Source organism: Podarcis gaigeae, assembly GCF_964106915.1.
Source record: "Podarcis gaigeae genome assembly, chromosome: 17".
In the NCBI taxonomy this organism is placed as follows: Eukaryota; Metazoa; Chordata; class Lepidosauria; order Squamata; family Lacertidae; genus Podarcis; species Podarcis gaigeae.
The window spans coordinates 9035824-9054540 of NC_139694.1; the positions used below are offsets into that span (position 1 = coordinate 9035824).

An 18717-nucleotide genomic window follows, 5' to 3' on the forward strand; every position below is an offset into this window, starting at 1 on the left:
CTCAGGGCTGATTTCCTTCAGAATGGATAGGTTGGATCTTCTTGCAGTCCATGGGACTCTCAAGAGTCTCCTCCAGCACCATAATTCAAAAGCATCGATTTTTCGGCGATCAGCCTTCTTTATGGTCCAGCTCTCACTTCCATACATCACTACTGGGAAAACCATAGCTTTTACTATACGGACCTTTTTTGCACATAGATGGTCCAAATTTCAGCTGTTAAATCTTAAAAGGAGCTCACGTAGCAAGAATGAGAAAGACCCCGGAGTCAGAAGGGACAAGACTAGGCTTAGGGCAAGTATGGGGAACCTTTGACCCTTCAAATGCTCCCATCAGCCCCAGTCAGCATGGCCAATAGTCAGGGATGAGGGGAGTTGTGGTTCAGCAACAGCTAGGGAGCCACAGGTCCCCCACCTCTGACTCAGGGACTAGCAGTGTGGCTTCATATTTATATCTTTATACTGGAGATACCAGAGGTATTATGCACACACCTGCAAGCTACGATTTGTCCCACATCCACTGGAATCTGGATTTGAACCCATACCCCGAGGTAAGGCAGAAGCCAAGGGCAATTATCATAATTAAATCACTGTGCCACACATATGGAGCCTAGAACTGGCGTCTGTTAATTACTGTGGCTTGGGGATCCCTTAGCTGTGTGCCAGAGAAATAAGGAATAATTTACCACTTGATCCAAAATAACTGACCTTTGAGCAAGCAGTCCTGCCAGAGGGCCAATGACCCTGCTATGATTTGATTTTAATGAACAGTTTGTACCTTGCTGCAACACCTGAAACCATTGTCCGTCATGCCAGGGAACATCACAGGATTATAGACCATTTGCCAGGTGAGCAGATGGAAATAAGATGCAGCGATGACGACCTTCCAGAAATGATGCAATTAAACAGATGCTTAATGTCAGAGGGTGTTGCCTCAACCATTGCGTGCGATGCATATATAAAGAAATGGAACTGATGCAGAGAGCTAGAGAAACTCCTGCTCCCCTTCAAGATGGCCAGGATTCTGTTCCTAGCGTCTTTCCTGCTCTTAGTTGCAGGTAAGTCCGTAGAATTAGTGGCGCTTCAGGGACCAGAGGGCTGGTTCATGCAGACCTTGTTCAGCACTTGAAGATAACACATGTAGCTGCCACATTCTTGATTAGTGGCAAGTGATGGTTAGCATGTATGAAAGGGCTATCACAGGTCGAAGACCACTGGTCAAAAATCTGTATCTCACCTCAGTCACAAGGCTTTAAGTGGAGGAGATTTATAGACCAGCAGATAATTTTCAAGGGATATGGCAATCACAGGTAGAACGCATGGGTATGCACATGTGTGTACACAAATGTGGGTGGTGCTGTGGTCTAAACCACTGAGCCTCTTGGGCTTGCCGATCAGAAGGTCGGCAGTTCAAATCCACACGACGGAATGAGTCTCTGTTGCTCTATCCCAGTTTCTGCCAACCTAGCCGTTTGAAAGCATACCAGTGCAAGTAGATAAATAGGTACCGCTGCGGCGGGAAGGTAAATGGCATTTCTGTGCTCTCTGGTTTCTGTCACGGTGTTCCATTGCGCCAGAAGTGGTTTAGTCATGCTGGCCACATGACCCGGAAAGCTGTCTGTGGACAAACGCCGGCTCCCTCGGCCTGAAAGCGAGATGAGTGCCGCAACCCCAGAGTCACTTTTGACTGGACTTAACCATCCAGGGGTCCTTTACCTTTTTTATACAAATGTGTGTGCAAGAAAGGGGGTGCCAAACTGCGTCCCCGACCTGGATGAAATAAAGCCTAGTTTCGCCCTTGCCTAATTACCCTTTTATCTTTGAACTAAGCATGCCACTCAGTGAGAAAGCTTTATTCTTTTTAAAAACAAAAACAAAAATGCATCCTGCATTTGGCAGGGCAGGGAGGTGAGAGAGAATAGCGGCTGCCACCCCGTCCCCCCAAAATTGAGCAGCTGCGTCAATATACAGTGACTACATCCAGGCCAGCACAGGAACAGCAGTGGTGAAGTAAGATGTTATTTATTCCTTTATTTTGCAGGTGTATATCCTGACTTGCTACCAGAGGATAAGAAAGAAGACTTGGGAGGAGGTAATACAAAATTCTACAATTTATGCACAGGGACAGGGACACACACACACACACACACACACACACACACACACACACACAGTCCGCTTACTCCCCTGGCCAATGGATGTGACCAGGAATCTCCCCTTTGAGCTCCATAGGCCCAGGTCAGCTGGCAACTGAAGCAGCTTCTTAGTTGGAAGCAGGGTAGAGAGAGGGAACCTCCCTTCGGCTGGTAGAAGGTGATTAAAAAAAAGGGAAGAATATCGTGCTGTTCCAATAAGCTGGATGACTTTAAAAAAAACCCCCAAACCAACCAATTTTAATGATGTTGTCAGCATGATTACCAAAAACGAACAGCAATGGGGGAAAAAGGAGAAAGAAAAAAAATCTTTGCACAAAGCTTGTGGAGAGGTTATAGGACATTGCATCAAGAGATCATTACCCCAGACATTCCAGTATTTTCCCCTAGTTGCAATAAATCCAAATTTGGGAGGATTTTTAAAAATTCTTTTGGATACCTAGATTTTTGGTTCTTAAAATTCTGCATATGATTTAATTGTCTCCCACTGATCATACTTATTTGGCAATGTTCAGGCTGCTTTAAATGCAATTTTACTTTTTAGCAGAGGAAGCAGGTAAGCAAAGATGGGAGCTGTGGGCTCCAGACCCCCCCCCCAAAAAAAAGTATGGACGCTGGAGCAACACTTTCTCCTGCCTATATGCCCATAGCTAGATGTACCTCAAAATCAAACTGGCTAATACATACATGAAATTTCGGGATTAGGCTGAGCTAGATGACTCTCAGGGTCCCTTCTAACTCTACCCATTCATGACTCTGATTGCACTGGGAAAATCAGAGGACCTTTTACCCTCCTCGATGGGCACGTGGCATTGCTCCTGGGAGATGTGGATCAGGGCCCTCTTTGGGACGGACTTCTGCACCCACCTCTTGCTGAGAATGCTCACAGTTTCCCACATTGCATCCCAGATACTAGATGCTCCTAGCATCTCCTTAGAGAAAGCAAGGAGGACAAAACATTTCTATGCAGATCTTAAATGCTTTATTGCCGTACAAGATTGTGGCTTCTGTTCTAGTTAACAAGTCAAGTGCTCCTTGGATGAGAGAGAAAGAGAGGCTGTGACTCTAGAGGTGAAATTGGGTAGCCGTGAATTGGGTTCTCAATGCTGTTCAAAACGGGACTCAAGGTCAGTGGAAAGAATTAGACACAGGTGGAAGTCGCCAGCTAACAGAGGTTGCGGTTATACCTGAGCGTGCGCCACAGGCAAACACTCTCGTCTGTGAAACCCTCCTCGACACCTGCTCCACTCAGTACGTCTCCTGGGAGGAAAGGGGACTTGGGCATGCACAGTGGCAGCCAGAGGTACCGTTGGGCCAGGGCGCTCAGGGTGGGGAGCTGCTCAGATTGCGCCTCCCACCACTGAGGCAGGGAGACATTTGCAGGAGCCGCCTGTGCCAGCTGTTGGTAGCGGAACCACTCCACCTCTGCCACCTCTGCCAGCCCAGGGATGGCCTGCTCCTGCTGCAGCAGCTGGCTCCAGCCCACAGCGCCCACCTGCTTGGGATCAAGGGCCCGCACGGCCTTCAATGTGGGCACCGCAGGGTGAGAGCTGAGCAAGTGCTCCAGGCGGGTGAGGCTGCAAGCCAGGACCTCGCGGAACTGCGATGCGAAACGAGGTGGGCACAGGGCCAGCTGCCTCCTGGTGTTTGGCCCGAACCCCGTGTCCAGGTGGTAAGAGAAGGCAATGCGCAAGGCCTCCAGCTCGCCATAGGCCCGGTGCGCTAATGGCTCCCCCAACTTGTGCAGGAACTGCGCCGTGCTCAGGAGGACTGCCCCGTGCTCCGCTGCAAAGGTGGCCTCCGCCACCAACTCCTCGCTGCCTGACCCAAGGAGCGCTTGCAGTTTGGCCATGGCGGCACCCTCTTCTTCATCAGCTGCCACGAACTCCATCAGGACGGGGAGATGTTCTGCGATGACGCCGGCCTTCTCCAGCCAAGCCTCCGGCCCAGTCCACCTACTGGGAACGGGCAGGGAGAGTGCCAGGCCGCGCTCTCTCAGAAACAGCTCATAACGGTGGCGCAGGGCAGCCCGCCTCCCGAATGTCTCCTCCAGGAGGTGCAGCACAGAAACCAGCCTTTCCAACTTATCTGGCCACAGCTCAATCACGAGCTCCAGTTGGTGCGCCAGGCAGGGGATGTGAAGGGCAGTGGGCAACACCGTGCCCAGAACCCCGTTGGCAGCAAAGGCTTGGATCATGTGGGCATTCCCTGAAGTGACCACAGCCAGCACCCTGTGGGACAAGATGTGCCCTTCGCTCAAAACGCCCATGACGGCCCGGGCCACCAAATGGTGGCTCAGCTGCTCCAAGAACTCCACACCCAGGAGCAGCGGAGACTGCCCAGGCCTGTCGAGAGGCAGGACAGAGATGCCAAGGATGGCCCGCCCGTCCCCTGTCGTCGCCTCATGAAGGAAGACAAAAGTATCGCGGCGGTGGAGAACCTGCCGGAGACCCGACTTGTGGCGCCGCCGCAAGGCCGGGAGAACGCTGCGGTGGAGCTGGGCCACGGATGGGAGCAAGCGCCTCACGCCCAGCGGGCGCGTGATGAGAGCCTCGAAGAAGCCTGCCTCAGAAAGCGGGATGCCTGTGTGGGCCAAGGCCTGCACCAGAGAGAGCAGGATTGGGTCTGGTTCGGGGACGGATTCCGAGCGGCGGCACCAAGCTTGTCCCTCAGAGCGGAGGGATGAGGCCGAGGCCTGTTTGCGAAGCTGGGGGCCTCTGGTGGAACCGGCATCCGAGCGACGGCGGCTGGGAGGAACGTGGGCCGGCGATGACTCCTCAGCGTTCAGGGAGGAACGCAGGCCAGAGGCCTGGGTGGGCTTCCTCAATGGAGTTGCCATGGCTCAGCTGTGGAAGAAGGTGGACAGGGTGTCAAGAGAGGGAAAATATGTCTGATGTACCTGCAGCAAAACTCTAACATTGGGCAGAGACACACCATACACATCGCTTCCCCCAAAGAATATTGGGAACAGGGGGGCCAACTTGGACAAAATATTGAGGAGCCCCCCAAGACATGGCACACAAACATCATTTGAATTGCAGTGTCCATCAACTTTGGGTGCCCCCTCCGGCCCCCTCAAATATTTTAGGGGGGGCAAAGGGACCTCAGCCCCTAGGATAGGGTTACCAGATGTTCCCGGGGACAGCCCCTGGATTTGCAAATCTGTCCCCAGACAAATTCCGTCCCCGGAATGTCCCCAGGTTTGCAATCTGTCCCTGGGAAACATGGCAGCGGCAGCCCAGAGCCGGCCTGTTGGCGCAGTTGGCTCTGGCTGGCTTCAGGAGCTGCTCGCTGCTGTGGCGCCTGCCATTTTTCCTGTACCATGGCAGCGAGCAGCTCCTGAAGCCAGCCAGAGCCAACTGCACTACCAGGCTGGCCCCTCCTGTGCAATGGCTGCCAGCCCGTGATTCCCGAGCCTCCCCTGATCTGTCAAAACAAAGGGGGAAGAAGATCGGGAAAGGCTTGGGAGTCACAGACGGGCTGTTGCACAGTTTTTTTAAAAAAACTCTGCGCATTTATGTTTCACAGGGTGTGAAAAAAGGGCTTTGCACCTTTATAAAATATGCATGTGTGCTTGGGCCCAGGGTCTTTTGCTTCACCATCCCCACTACTGACTCCCTGTTGCTACTCAGCTTAAAAAAAAGGGGTGGGGGCTGGATTCATTGAAAAAAAAAATCTGGTAACCATGTGTTATTTTAAAGACATATTCTTGAAGGAGGAGTGGATGGGAAAAGTGGCCAACCTTCCAATCGGAGACATTGGTGGCTCTTTGCTTAGTCCGCAAGTATCTAAGAAACAGGACTGGACTGGACTGGACCAGGCTAGGAAAACATTTGGGAAATATGGAAATTTTGAGTTCTCTAGCCTCCCTTTCACTAGATGTTTCCTAGTACACTGTGCAATTAGACAACTCTTCACCTACATGGAGATTACGGACAACAAGAACCTTGCCTTGCTAAATGGAAGGAAAGAATTGTGGCATGGCAGGGTTTCTTAATTAATGGTAGACAAGACAGACAGCGGGTTGAGTTTCTGCTATGCTTGATCATTTGCACAGTAGAGCCATGGAACATTAAAAAAAAAAAAAGTGTCCCCGGATTCATTGGGAAAAAATCTGGTAACCATACCCTAGGAGTTGGCTCCAATGCCTGGGAACTGGAGTTTAAGGGTGCTGGGAAGTGCAGTTCTGTGAGGAGGTGGGGAAGCAAGGACTCTTATAGGGAAGTTGTACTTTTTAAAAGTTTCTTATTAATTTTTTAATGGTAAGAACCACCAGCATCGTATTTTCAAAATAGGAGCTGTAGAACACCCAAACTGGACAATAACTGTGTTGGTTTCAAGCCAGTATAACAAGTCATGTGCTTTCAATGTGCGTTGAATGTGCTTATGTTGTGGGTCTGCCCACTGCTTGTCGTTGCAGGACCCCCCCCAACCCATTTTCACCCAGTCAAGAAATAGCAGCAACAACATACTAACACACTACATTTCACAGCTCAGCTGCCAAAACACCCAGGTCTCCCCAGCCCATCCCTAAAAAATGCAGTGCTGCATAGCACAACTGTTTACAATGTGCAAATCTTTGCCTTAACACATTGCATCTCTGTCAGGAAAAGCACTGGCTGCTACACCTCTGAACAGCAACAAATCAGGAACCCGGAGTCTCTGAAACAGTTTTCTTCCCCATGTAGGGTTGCCATTTTGTTAAAAGGGAAGGAAAGCTTCTAGCTTTTAGCAGCTAGGGCGTAGCAGGTGGGGGTTTTCTAAGCTTGCTGTACTGGGAAGTATTTTTCCTGCTTATTTCTGCTGGGTCCTACAGGAGTGGGGGGCACAGAACAACTGTCCATTAAGAGGCAACAATGGGGCAAATGTTTGTTCATTATGCAGGCTTTTTACTTTTACATCCACACTGGCCCCAGGCCACAGCATACATCAAAAGCCCTCTTATACCTCTTTAAATAGTCCCGGCTTTCCCCAGAGAATTATAGGAGCTGTAGCTCTGCAAGTGGGTTAGGGACCAGCTCTCTCTCAGCACCCTTAAACTACAATTCCCAGGATTCCTAGGCAGAGGGACAGACCAGAACTGTTTTTTTATAAAGTGGAGAGGGCTTTAAGAGTTTGGTGCAGATGTGAGGGTCTTTCACCACATCCTCAAGTCTACCCAATTCATCTGCTTCATGCTACCCAACAGCCCTACCAGAGAAAGCCATTTATGCATTAAAACCATTCTCATCTCATGGCACATTTTGCCCACCTACACTTCACCCACCAACCCCAGACTCGCTTAACTTTACAACATAGGCTCCAAACCAAAGGCAAGGCTCTAGAGAAACAAGCATCTACCTTTCTCTCTCCCTATTGGTAAAACCTATTTGGTGTTTCACAACTTTCTGACTAGTTGCAGGACCTTAGCCAGACCTAGCAGAGTAAACGCAGAATCCACGGAAGCAATTGGCGACTTGGCTGCAGACAGGATAGACGAAGCAGGAACCAAGAACTTGCAGTTAGGTGTTTTTTATATACAGTGGACTACTTACAGGAACAGAACACAGATCTTTAGCTAGCTCTCTCTGACACGACTCACAACTCCTACACTGACACACAGAACTCTGAACCCTGAACTCTGAACTAACACATTCCAGTTGGTAGGCCATTAATTATCACTCCCTTGAGAGACCTTGATCAATCAGGGAGCTGTCTCCATGTCTCTGTTATCACCAGGCAGACTTACTCTTTCAGATTGCCTTCTGAGTGTCTGCCAAACCTTAACTGACTCTGTGTGAGTAGCTGCATGTACACAGTTTCCCAACACCCCCTTCACAAACCAAGCCCAGAACCTTTATTCCTCATCTACAGTAAACACAGAAAAGCACAGTTCCCAGGTAGGTAGCTACCTACCCACTCCTCCTGTACAACAGCATCCAAGTGAATCTCCCTGAGACCCACCCTTGCTGCCTGCCTCTTTTATGACCCCAGCTATGTTTGGCTCCGCCCATCCACTTAGGACTCACCTGTTCCACCTGGGAATGAGGCAGGGTTTTACCTGATCAGCCAAAACAGGCACAGGCAGTGGTGTTGCTAGACTTGTGTGACACACACAAGTGTATTAAAGAGAAAGGAGGCCCTAACAGTTGTTGTGTTGGGGAGTAGCCAGAGATTAATTTCTGCTTCATTCATTCTATGAACCATAACACCAAAATTGGGCTGATTTTCTTTGGTGCCTCCCCCCCCCCCCACACAACTGGCAGTGCTGCATCTGACAAGCTGATCTCTGGAGGGTGTTCAGAAAGAGTGTGTGTTTGTGTGTCATCCCTGGAAAGTGTGCATAGGGATTGCTCAGTGTTTTTTTCTGGGAGGAGGAATGCAGGGGTACGCATACTCCTAAACATTTTGTGAATCTAAGTTTGGCCTCATTGAGGGGCAGTGTTTCAATATGAGTAGGAAAATGAGAGTACCCCTAAACATATTTTTTTTAAAGAAAAAAAGCACTGGGATTACGAACTTCTTTTGGGAAGAGGTTGTGCACCTTTAACAGTAGAAATTTAACAGGTGAAGCATTTCCTGGTATCAAAGTACAGTACAATCATAGGAAAAGCTTTACTGGTGGAAGCTAATCAGGTAGTTGACTTGCCAGGGAAAAGCAAAACAAAACTGGAAGCCTTATGCATGGCTAGGAAGGCATTTGGAGTAGAAAACTTTTTTTAAAAATTCAGGGAGACAAGTAAGCAGTTTAACAGCTGCACTAAGTATAGAAGAGTTACCATCAGTGCATCTCTATACTGGAGAAAACATCACCTGGTGATTTATGCCTCTTTTGCAGCTGTTAACAGGCACACAGCCACTGCTTCTTAAAAAGAAAAGGTGGCCGTTCTCACTGAGAGATAAAATACAGCATTTATTTTACTTTAAGGTGACAACAACGTTTAGAAGCCAAACCAAGCTGGGCTTTTTCTAGTCCCTTGGGATGCTGTGGGAGAATTGAGATTTTTCTGCCATTGAGTATCTCCCTGGTTTGACTTAAATGTTTATTTCACTAATCATTTCCCTCTTTGCTGGGAAGATAGGGACTGTGACAGTGGGACCAAGGCTGTCTGTCAGGAAATTCTCAGCTCCATCACCAAACCACAATGCCCAGGATACAAAGCCATGGCAATTAAACTAATATTAAGACCAGATTGTAGCCCATCAAATGTTAGGTTTTTAGCTATTCCACGGTGCTTTAACTACGTAGAAGTGGATTATTGGAACCCTATTCCTAAGCAACCTCTCTCATCTCAATATGTAGGCACACTAGTGCCATGACCTTGCTGAAGCTAAGGCCTGGGTCTGATCAATGCCTGAATGGGTGACTAGAAAACCACATGTGTACTGTCTTGGGTTCTATTCCTGATAAGACCTCTTCTCATACCCTCCAATATTTCTCTGATGAAAATAGGGATGCCCTATTCAACAACAACAACAATTTTATTACTGTATTTTTTGCTCTATAAGACTCACTTTTTCCCTCCTAAAAAGTAAGGGGAAATGTGTATGCATCTTATGGAGCGAATGCAGGCTGCGCAGCTGTCACAGAAGCCAGAACAGCAAGAGGGATTGCTGTTTTCATGCGCAGTGATCCCTCTTGCTGTTCTGGCTTCTGAGATTCAGAATTTTTTTTTTCTTGTTTTCCTCCTCCAAAAACTAGATGCGTCTTGTGGTCTGGTGCGTCTTATAGGGCGAAAAATACGGTATTTATACCCTGACCATCTGACAGGGTTGCCCCAGCCACTCTGGGTGGCTTCCAACATATATAAAAACGCAATAAAACATTAAAAAAACCTTCTCTTTACACGGCTGCCTTCAGATGTCTTCTAAAGGTTGTATAGTTTACTTATCTCCTTGGCTCATGGGTTGCATAACTCCTGTACCCTCCAACATTTCTCCGATGAAAATAGGGTCATCCTAAGGAAAAGCAGGTAGACTGTGGGTTAAACCACAGAGCCTAGGACTTGCCGATCAGAAGGTCTACGGTTCGAATCCCCACGATGGGGTGAGCTCCCGTTGCTCGGTCCCTGCTCCTGCCAACCTAGCAGTTCAAAAGCACGTCAAAGTGCAAGTAGATAAATAGGTACCACTCCGGCGGGAAGGTAAACGGCGTTTCCGTGTGCTGCTCTGGCTCTCCAGAAGCGGCTTAGTCATGCTGGGCACATGACCCGGAAGCTGTAGGCTGGCTCCCTCGGCCAGCAAAGCGAGATGAGCACCATAACCCCAGAGTCGGCCACGACTGGACCTAATGGTCAGGGGTCCCTTTACCTTTACCTTTTAAGGAAAAGCAGGACATTCTGGGATCAAATCAGAAACCAGGACAGCTTATGTAAATCTGAGACCGTCCCTGGAAAATAGAGACACTTGGAGGGTCTGTCTTGCTTGCATCTATCAGAACCACTAACTTAGAAAGGCATACAAATGAGAACGGCCACCATTGTTGATATGGATGGTGCAAAAGTGACCTCTCAGTGGCTAAAGAACAGAGTTCCCATATAGAATACTACTAATATACCTTTAAAGGCAATTCAGTGTTTCATGTCCCTGAAAGGACTATTCCAGATTCATCTGTTTAATCTCATAGAACACCATTTCATGCTTTCCTTTCCTCCAGATGTTGATGAACCTGCAGCACCCACACCACCTGTAATCGTAGTTACTGGAGTGATAAGCGGTGAGTCCACACATTTCTTCTACATCATATAATGTCATCGATAAAAGGAATGGGCAGCAGTGAGAAATGGCTTAGACTTAGAGCATTCCTGGGGGGCCACTAGGTGGCGCATCGGAAGATGGCTGACAATAACATCTCTCCGACCCACACGAGGTAATTTGGAGGCTAGGATGGGGGTAATTAGCCTCCTTAACCCCCCCAGGATTGGGGGGGGGCGGCCCTTGCCTGCTGTGCCCTATACCACCCCTGAATTTGTGGGGGTGGGGGCACTAGGCACAAAGCCCTCCTGTGGGATTCCGGCACTCCTGGACGCCGTCCCTAATCCGCGCCGCTAGTTGCAAGAATCTTCAAAAGAAACAATTTGGACAAGATAAATTGCACATACTTCAAGGAAAAAGGGGGAGTAAAGACTGCTGACAGAAGAGATCTCTGATAACAAGACAAGAATAAAATATGAGAAGATACGTCAAGATACGGTACGACAAATGACTGAGGGGGGAGGGGGGAAAAACCTGCCTTTCCTTTTTTTTTATGTGATTAAACAAGAATCCCCTCCCCTAATGAGTCAGAAATTAAGGACTTAAGCTGTGGATTTAAGGCTGTGTGGAGATAAACTTTCGAACCAAAGCAATGTTTCAAGACGAAGCTGGAAAGCTAAGAGTTTTGGAATGACGCAGTTAAAAATGCCATCGCCATTTTGGGAGGCATTGTTGGAGCTCTTGGGTCTGGGAGGAGAAAGAGAGAAATCAACTTCTCGGTGGGACTTAAGAGTGACAAATGCCTAATTTATGATGGAAAGAGTGATGTTATCTATGAAGGAGATATATGGAAACCATCTGGACTTAGTTTGGAGGGACGGGAAATCCACACAGGATTATTATATTTGCTTATCGGCTTAAGGAGACTAACAGAAGAGCTCGTAAAGGAAAAAGAGAAATTATATGAACAAGATATGATGTGGAAACACCAAGATAAGACTGGATAGAATTATGAACTTTGTTTGGACTGATTGGGACTGATTTGGACATTAACGCAGTAATAAGAAGATGATCTGAATCCCCCTTTGGATCTTGAAGTATGGGTTCCCCCAACAAAATTTAAAAATTTGGCTTTGTATTTTGGAATTTATGTGATGTGATTTAATTTGATGTGATTGGCCAGTTAATAAAAATTATTTTTTAAAAAAGAAGACTTAGAGCATTCCTGGGTCACAAGCCACCATGAGCCTCATTTTTAGTGGTCCAGGCATTGCCTGTAAAAATACAATAAAAATCGTACAGCATGTTACAGTTGCTGCAACAGGCAGAAAGACAGGAACCCTGTTTTCTCTTTGCAACGTGGCTGTGGAAGGAACTGGGTGTGGGAAGTTTGAGTGGACAAACACCCGGAAGCAAAACTATTAAACAGCTCCTCTCTTGGCCTTTCTCAGCCTCAGTTGAAGCTTCCAAGGCTGCTTTTCCTCGGCGCTGTTTTTAAATCGAGAGACTGACTCAAGTAATGCCTAGGTTGGTCCTGACACACAAACTAGACAAGATCTGTGATAGGTGTTCCCATATTTTTCTTCACATTTTGGCAAATAACAGCTGTGGAGGGTGGGAGAAGGGGGGGGGGAACGGCATGATGAGGACCCCAGGGCTGGACTGGGTTGGGTTGATTCTTCCTCCCAGGACCATTTTCTCAGTAGAAAAATGGCCTCCCCACTTCAGATGCTATTTGCTTTGTTCCTCTAGGTGAGACCACAACGGCAAAGGTTGAGACCACAACAGCAAAGGTTGAGACCACAACGGCAAAGGTTGAGACCACAACGGCAAAGGTTGAGACCACAACTCCAGCATCAACACCTGGTGAGCATCTTTTTGACAGTTTCATTTCATTTCCGCTTTCTATATTACTATACCCAAGGCAGTTTACAAGCTGAAGAAACAACAAAATATACAACAAAGATTGCACACCTTATATTACAGTTACAGATAGGTAGCCGTGTTGGTCTGCCATAGTCAAAACAAAAAAAAATCCTTCCAGTAGCACCTTAAAGACCAACTAAGTCAGTTCTTGGTATGAGCTTTCATGTGCATGCACACTTCTTCAGATACACTTCTTGGTGTGTGTGTGTCGGGTGGCGATGAAGCATGGTTTGTTTTTTGCCCCTAAACAATTTGGCTCCAGGGACCACACATTCACTCCATAAGACACACAGACATTTCCCCTTACTTTTTAGGAAGAAAAAAGTGTGTCTTATGGAGCGAAAAATATGGTAGATTAGGCTGAGAGACAGTGACTGGCCCAAGGTCACCCAGGGTGCCTCATGGCTGAGGGGTGATGTGAACCCTGGCCTCTTATTTCCTAGTCCAACACACTAACCGTTACACTACACAGGTGTATTTTACCAGTGTATGATTTTATTTCTCTATAGCATTACTCATGCACCACTCTTTTGGATGTAGTTCACCCAAGGGGGTTTGTAACGACATGAAAACACAGAGAATACAATTATCTGAAATAACCAAAGCCAACAAAGGCGGCCACTTTCTCAATGATTTACAATGCCAGTTTATAACAATCTGCAGAGGCGAGGTAAAACATTAAGCAGAGTGCTATATTCTGTAACATTTCTCTGTAGAAAAAGACCTCGACTCAGATTTCCAGATAAAGACACCCTGCATCTCTAGATACACTGAAACAGAAGTCACCAGACCCTTCTATATAGTGAGAAGGTGGGGAGGGGTATTACTCAGAAGGGTGGTGGGAATGGGTGATTGGCAGATAGCTGTGATGAGCCTGTTGACGACTCATCAACAGAGTCATCAACAGAGTCGTCAACAGGCTCATCACAGCTATCTGCCAATCACCCATTCCCACCACCCTTCTGAGTAATACCCCTCCCCACCTTCTCACTATATAGAAGGGTCTGGTGACTTCTGTTTCAGTGTATCTGAAGAAGTGTGCATGCACACAAAAGCTCATACCTAGAACTAACTTAGTTGGTCTTTAAGGTGCTACTGGAAGGAATTTTTTTATTTTGTTTTGACTATGGCAGACCAACACGGCTACCTATCTGTAACTGCATCTCTAGAGTTTTCCATCTTTCTGCTTGTTATTGTTGCTTTAACAAATAAAACTTCCTTCTTTTATTTCTTCATCCCAATACACACCTTTATCTAGCACCTTCCTCTGAATGGCTTGTCTCTTTCCAAGCTTTGTTGCACATAGAAGAAAGATCTTGAGATATGGCTCAGCCATTAGCTCGCCATGAGAAAACACCAACCATCTTTCTTAAGCCATTTGCTGTTCGTCTTCTTAACAAAAGGAATGACCTTCCAGTTGTTAACACACATATATTTGTTGAACAGGGTGTATTACCCAGGGAGGGAAGCCGGGATCGTGTCCAAACCCAAATTTCCGGCCTCGTCACCATGGGCACCATGACCACGGCCCACGTCCGAAAGGAAAGGGATTCAAGAAGCCAAAACATGATTCCTCTTCTGAGGAGTCGGTCCTCTCAGAATGGAAACCCAAGTTCCATTCCTCCTCCGAGGAGTCTGGCTCCTTAGAACGAAGGCAGAAAAGCGGTGGTCACCATCACCATGGAAAGAAGGGACATCGGAATCTCTGCAAGACTCCACCATGTGGGGAAGATGGAGACTGCCCAGATGATCTGAAGTGTTGCCTTATTTCCCACTGTGGGAGGAGGTGTGTGAGACCCGTACCCATGCAAGGAAACAACCTTGGGGAATAAGTGTCTTAAACTCTGATGCTTGTTCCAAAGCCCCATCTGTGGTAAGTAGCATCCTGCACTGCTCTGCACCAGTTCCATGTCCACCATGTCGAAACTGGCAGCCATGTTGTGCCTAATCTGCTGAAAATAATATCTATTAATACTCTGATATTGTGGTACAGTGGTACCTTGGTTCTCAAACTAAATCCTTTCCTGAAGTCCATTCCAAAACCAAAGCATTCCAAAACCAAGGCACGCTTTCCCATAGAAAGTAATGCAAAACGGATCAATCCGTTCCAGACTTTAAAAAACAACCCCCAAAACAGCAATTTAACATGAGTTTTATTATCTAACGAGACCATCAATCCATAAAATGAAAGCAATAATCAATGTACTGTACCATAAAATAAATAAGACATTGTAGATGATAAAAATCAAAAATAATTTTTTTTCTTACCTGCACTGTTGATAGTCATTGTTTGGATGGGGGGCTTTTATCCATTTCCACAGTCACACAATCAATCAATCAATCAGTAGCTGAACTGGGTTCCACACAGTCACAAAAACAAATTAACCGAAAAAGCTACAAAAACAAAAATGCAAAATAAATAGCAAAAACAAAAGCGCCAAACTTAATCCGTTCTGGAAGTCTGTTTGACTTCCAAAATGTTCAAAAACCAAGCCACAGCTTCTGATTGGTGCAGGGGCCCCCAGAAACAATAGCCGACAGCCACATCGGATGTTCGGCTTCCGAAAAATGTTCAAAAACCGGAACACTTCCGGGTTTTCAGCGTTTGGGAACCAAGGCGTTTGAGTACCAAGGTACCACTATATTCTGCATTCCCCCACCTACCCTTCCTGAAACAGTGGAGTGGGAGGTGGGAAAGTGTGTTTTGACCATTTGGGCATATAAGCAGTATACAAGTTAATGATAATTCTAGTTTTGTTGACGAAAAGGTGGGAGACCAGCTTTTGCACCACTTGCGTCTCTTGCTTGGCCCAGAGAGAGGCTCCATTCTCCAAGAACTTGCTTGCTAGCTCTTTGAACACCAGGTGGAGCCCCCAACCCCACTTAAACAGCCTGTTTCTTTTCTCCCCCCACAGAACTCGAATAGATGTCACAGCAGGACTAAACCACAAGTGGGACCGGCTGAATAAATTCTGCGCCCTTTCAGGCTTAATTGGCTTCCTCCAAAAGCAGAACAAAAAACAAAAAAACTAACCAGATTAAAAAAGAAGCATTAGCATCTGATTTTCAAGCCGTGTATGCTCATTTATTATTTGTACCCCGCCCATCTGGCTGGGTTTCCCCAGCCACTCTGGGCGGCTTCCACAAAGACCAAAAATACACTAAGATGTCACACATTAAAAACTTCCCTGAACAGGGCTGCCTTAAGATGTCTTCTGAATGTCAAGTAGTTGTTTATCTCTTTGACATCTGATGGGAGGGCGTTCCACAAGGCGGGCGCCACTACTGAGAAGGCCCTCTGCCTGGTTCCCTTTAGCTTTGCTTCTCGCAATGAGGGAACCACCAGAAGGCCCTTGGCACTGGACCTTAGTGTCCAGGCAGAACGATGGGGGTGGAGACACTCCTTCAGGTATACTGGGCCGAGGCCGTTTAGGGCTTTAAAGGTCAACACCAACACTTTGAACTGTGCTCGGAAACATACTGGGAGCCAATGTAGGTCTTTCAAGACCGGTGTTATGTGGTCTCTGCGGCCGCTCCCAGTCACCAGTCTAGCTGCTGCGTTCTAGATTAGTTGTAGTTTCCGGGTCACCTTCAAAGGTAGCCCCACGTAGAGCGCATTGCAGTAGTCCAAGCGGGAGATAACTATGATGCTATGGAAAACATGAATCATAACAAAAGCAGCATGGGAGGGTGGCTTGGACACTACCAGAAAGCAGTGGTGGAGCATTTCTTGCTAGTGCCCAGGGTGGGTAGGTGTGCCACTGCTAGAGTGACCCCCGCCCACTGGAGCCAAGTGGGGCCATGCTGTGCCATTTGCCCGGCCATGCAGTCGGGAGCCTGGCTGGCCAACTCCTTTGAAGGGCACCCACAAAAGCGGCTCGGGCTGGCAGGGCACAAGCCTGTTGTGTCCTCCTCAAGGCTAAGTGCACACTAGCAGCTTGAAACACGGAGAGGTTGGTTCTCCTTGCTGCGATTCGAGTCACATTCTTATGTCGCTGTATACACCAGAAAAGTGGGTGGGGATGTCTTCTCCTGATGCTCATTACTCAATTTATTGCGCATGCAAACACACCCACCTACCCAGCTCCTATTCACCAGAGCTGTCATCAAGAGTATGTGCAATGACTATCTGAAATGTACACATCTCAGCTTAACCGTAGCTTCTGTTTTCAAACCGGATGGAAGCCGGTTTGGAGGGGAAACACATCAGACAGGAATATTTCTCAAGAAGCTACAAGATACCTATGGATTGTAGCTAATGCTATGTGCCCATGGCTTCAAACACCAGTGGTGGGAGCACACTGGAGCCAGAGTAAACAGGAACGTGGTGGTGTTGCGGGCATTCGTCAGTCTCCAGAGACAATGGAGTGCACTTTTGGGGGTGACATCAAACTGCCACAATAGCGGCACCAAAGTGCATAGCTGTCAACCGTCCCTTATTTGGTGGGAAACTCCCTTATCCCAGCGCCGTGTCCCGCTGCTGTCCCTTATTGATAATGTCCCTTAAATTTCCCGGGTTTCAAAGGAAGCAGCTTCTCTCCCTCCCTCCCTGCCAGCCAGGGAGGAGGGAGGCTCCAACTGTGTTGTTTGGCTGCCCAGCCCACCCCTCTCCGGAGGGGGAAAGTGGAGGAAAGACTGCAAGCGCTTCTTCCATAGATTTGTAGTGGTAGAGTAGCATAGATTGTCTGATCTGCAGGTTTACTTCAGGCGCTATTTCCCCCCACCCCTCTCTTCCTCCCACCCCGCCTGATGGAACTGAAAGCTGCAGATGGAGCACGAGAGAAAAGATACAGAACTGCAGCTGCATCTTTGTAGCTTAGACTTTGTTTTGCTGCTTGTAGTTTCATCAGCTGGTGTCTTGAGCAACAACCTCTGGAAACAAAAGGCTAAAAACCGGCACTGCTCTCCCAAATTATCTAGTCCCTTTTAACTTCGTATTTCAGCTGGTTGACTAAAATCCCTTATTTTGGCTGCTGATCCCTTATTTTTGAGGCTGCTAGTCCCTTATTTTCAAATCTGTAAGTTGACAGCTATGCCAAAGTGACCTCCCTGGGGTGCAAATTTGGGCAGTGTGTATGGCAGTCCTGGGCTACCCAAATGACAAGACCCCTGTCTCAGCCTTGCTGATGTGGTCCAAAGGAAAGCAGAGCAATATGGTTGGCATCTGTGTGGCTGCAGGGATTGCCGGAAGGAGGCTTACAAAGTGCCGTCCAACCATCATAGGGACTATTGTTTTGTGTAGGTTTACTCCTCGTAGTTTTATTTCTCCTAGATATGCTACCTTTCCAAACTGACGAGCCCCATCTGCCCTTTACAGCACATGCAAGCACTGCCTTCTTGACCATTGGACCCACTATTGGTCTCGTTCACTGAATCCACTGGAGCCTGCAGGGGAAATCCCTAACTCACTCAGGGTTTGAGACCCATCGGCTACCCTCATCTGATTAGCCGGCCAGTCAAAGCTGTTCCCAGGGTGTGCAGGGTGAACTGAGTGCAGGGTGGGGGACCAAATGTACGCAGCCAAAAATCCAGCTAGATTTGATTGTTGTTGTTGTTTAGTCATTTAGTTGTGTCTGACTCTTCGTGACCCCCTGGACCAGAGCACGCCAGGCACTCCTGTCTTCCACTGCCTCCCGCAGTTTGGTCAGATTCATGTTTGTAGCTTCGAGAACACTGTCCAACCATCTCGTCCTCTGTCGTCCCCTTCTCCTTGTGCCCTCCATCTTTCCCAACATCAGGGTCTTTTCCAGGGAGTCTTCTCTTCTCATGAGGTGGCCAAAGTATTGGAGCCTCAGCTTCAGGATCTGTCCTTCCAGTGAGCACTCAGGGCTGACTTCCTTCAGAATGGAGAGGTTTGATCTTCTTGCAGTCCACGGGACTCTCAAGAGTCTCCTCCAGCACCATAATTCAAAAGCATCAATTCTTCGGTGATCAGCCTTCTTTATGGTCTAGCTCTCACTTCCATACA

General features: G+C 47.6%; 1 protein-coding gene and 1 long non-coding RNA gene across 3 annotated transcripts in view; both read left to right on the plus strand.

The window, feature by feature from the left end:
* The window catches only part of LOC310835321, an 88845-nt gene that overhangs the window by 31093 nt on the left and 39035 nt on the right, over positions 1–18717 (plus strand). The gene's annotated exons all lie outside the window — the stretch shown is intronic.
* Positions 940–15782, plus strand: LOC310835137 (uncharacterized protein). Of its 2 annotated transcripts, XM_083719919.1 has the most exons (6): positions 940–1055; positions 2039–2089; positions 10786–10845; positions 12576–12689; positions 14196–14622; positions 15665–15782. In XM_083719919.1, the coding sequence occupies exons 1-5, from the start codon at positions 1010–1012 to the stop codon at positions 14579–14581; spliced, it is 657 nt and encodes a 218-aa protein (XP_083576045.1). In that variant the 5' UTR covers positions 940–1009; the 3' UTR covers positions 14582–14622; positions 15665–15782. The 2 variants fall into 2 exon arrangements, with proteins under 2 accessions (XP_083576045.1, XP_083576046.1); XM_083719920.1 differs by lacking the exon at positions 10786–10845.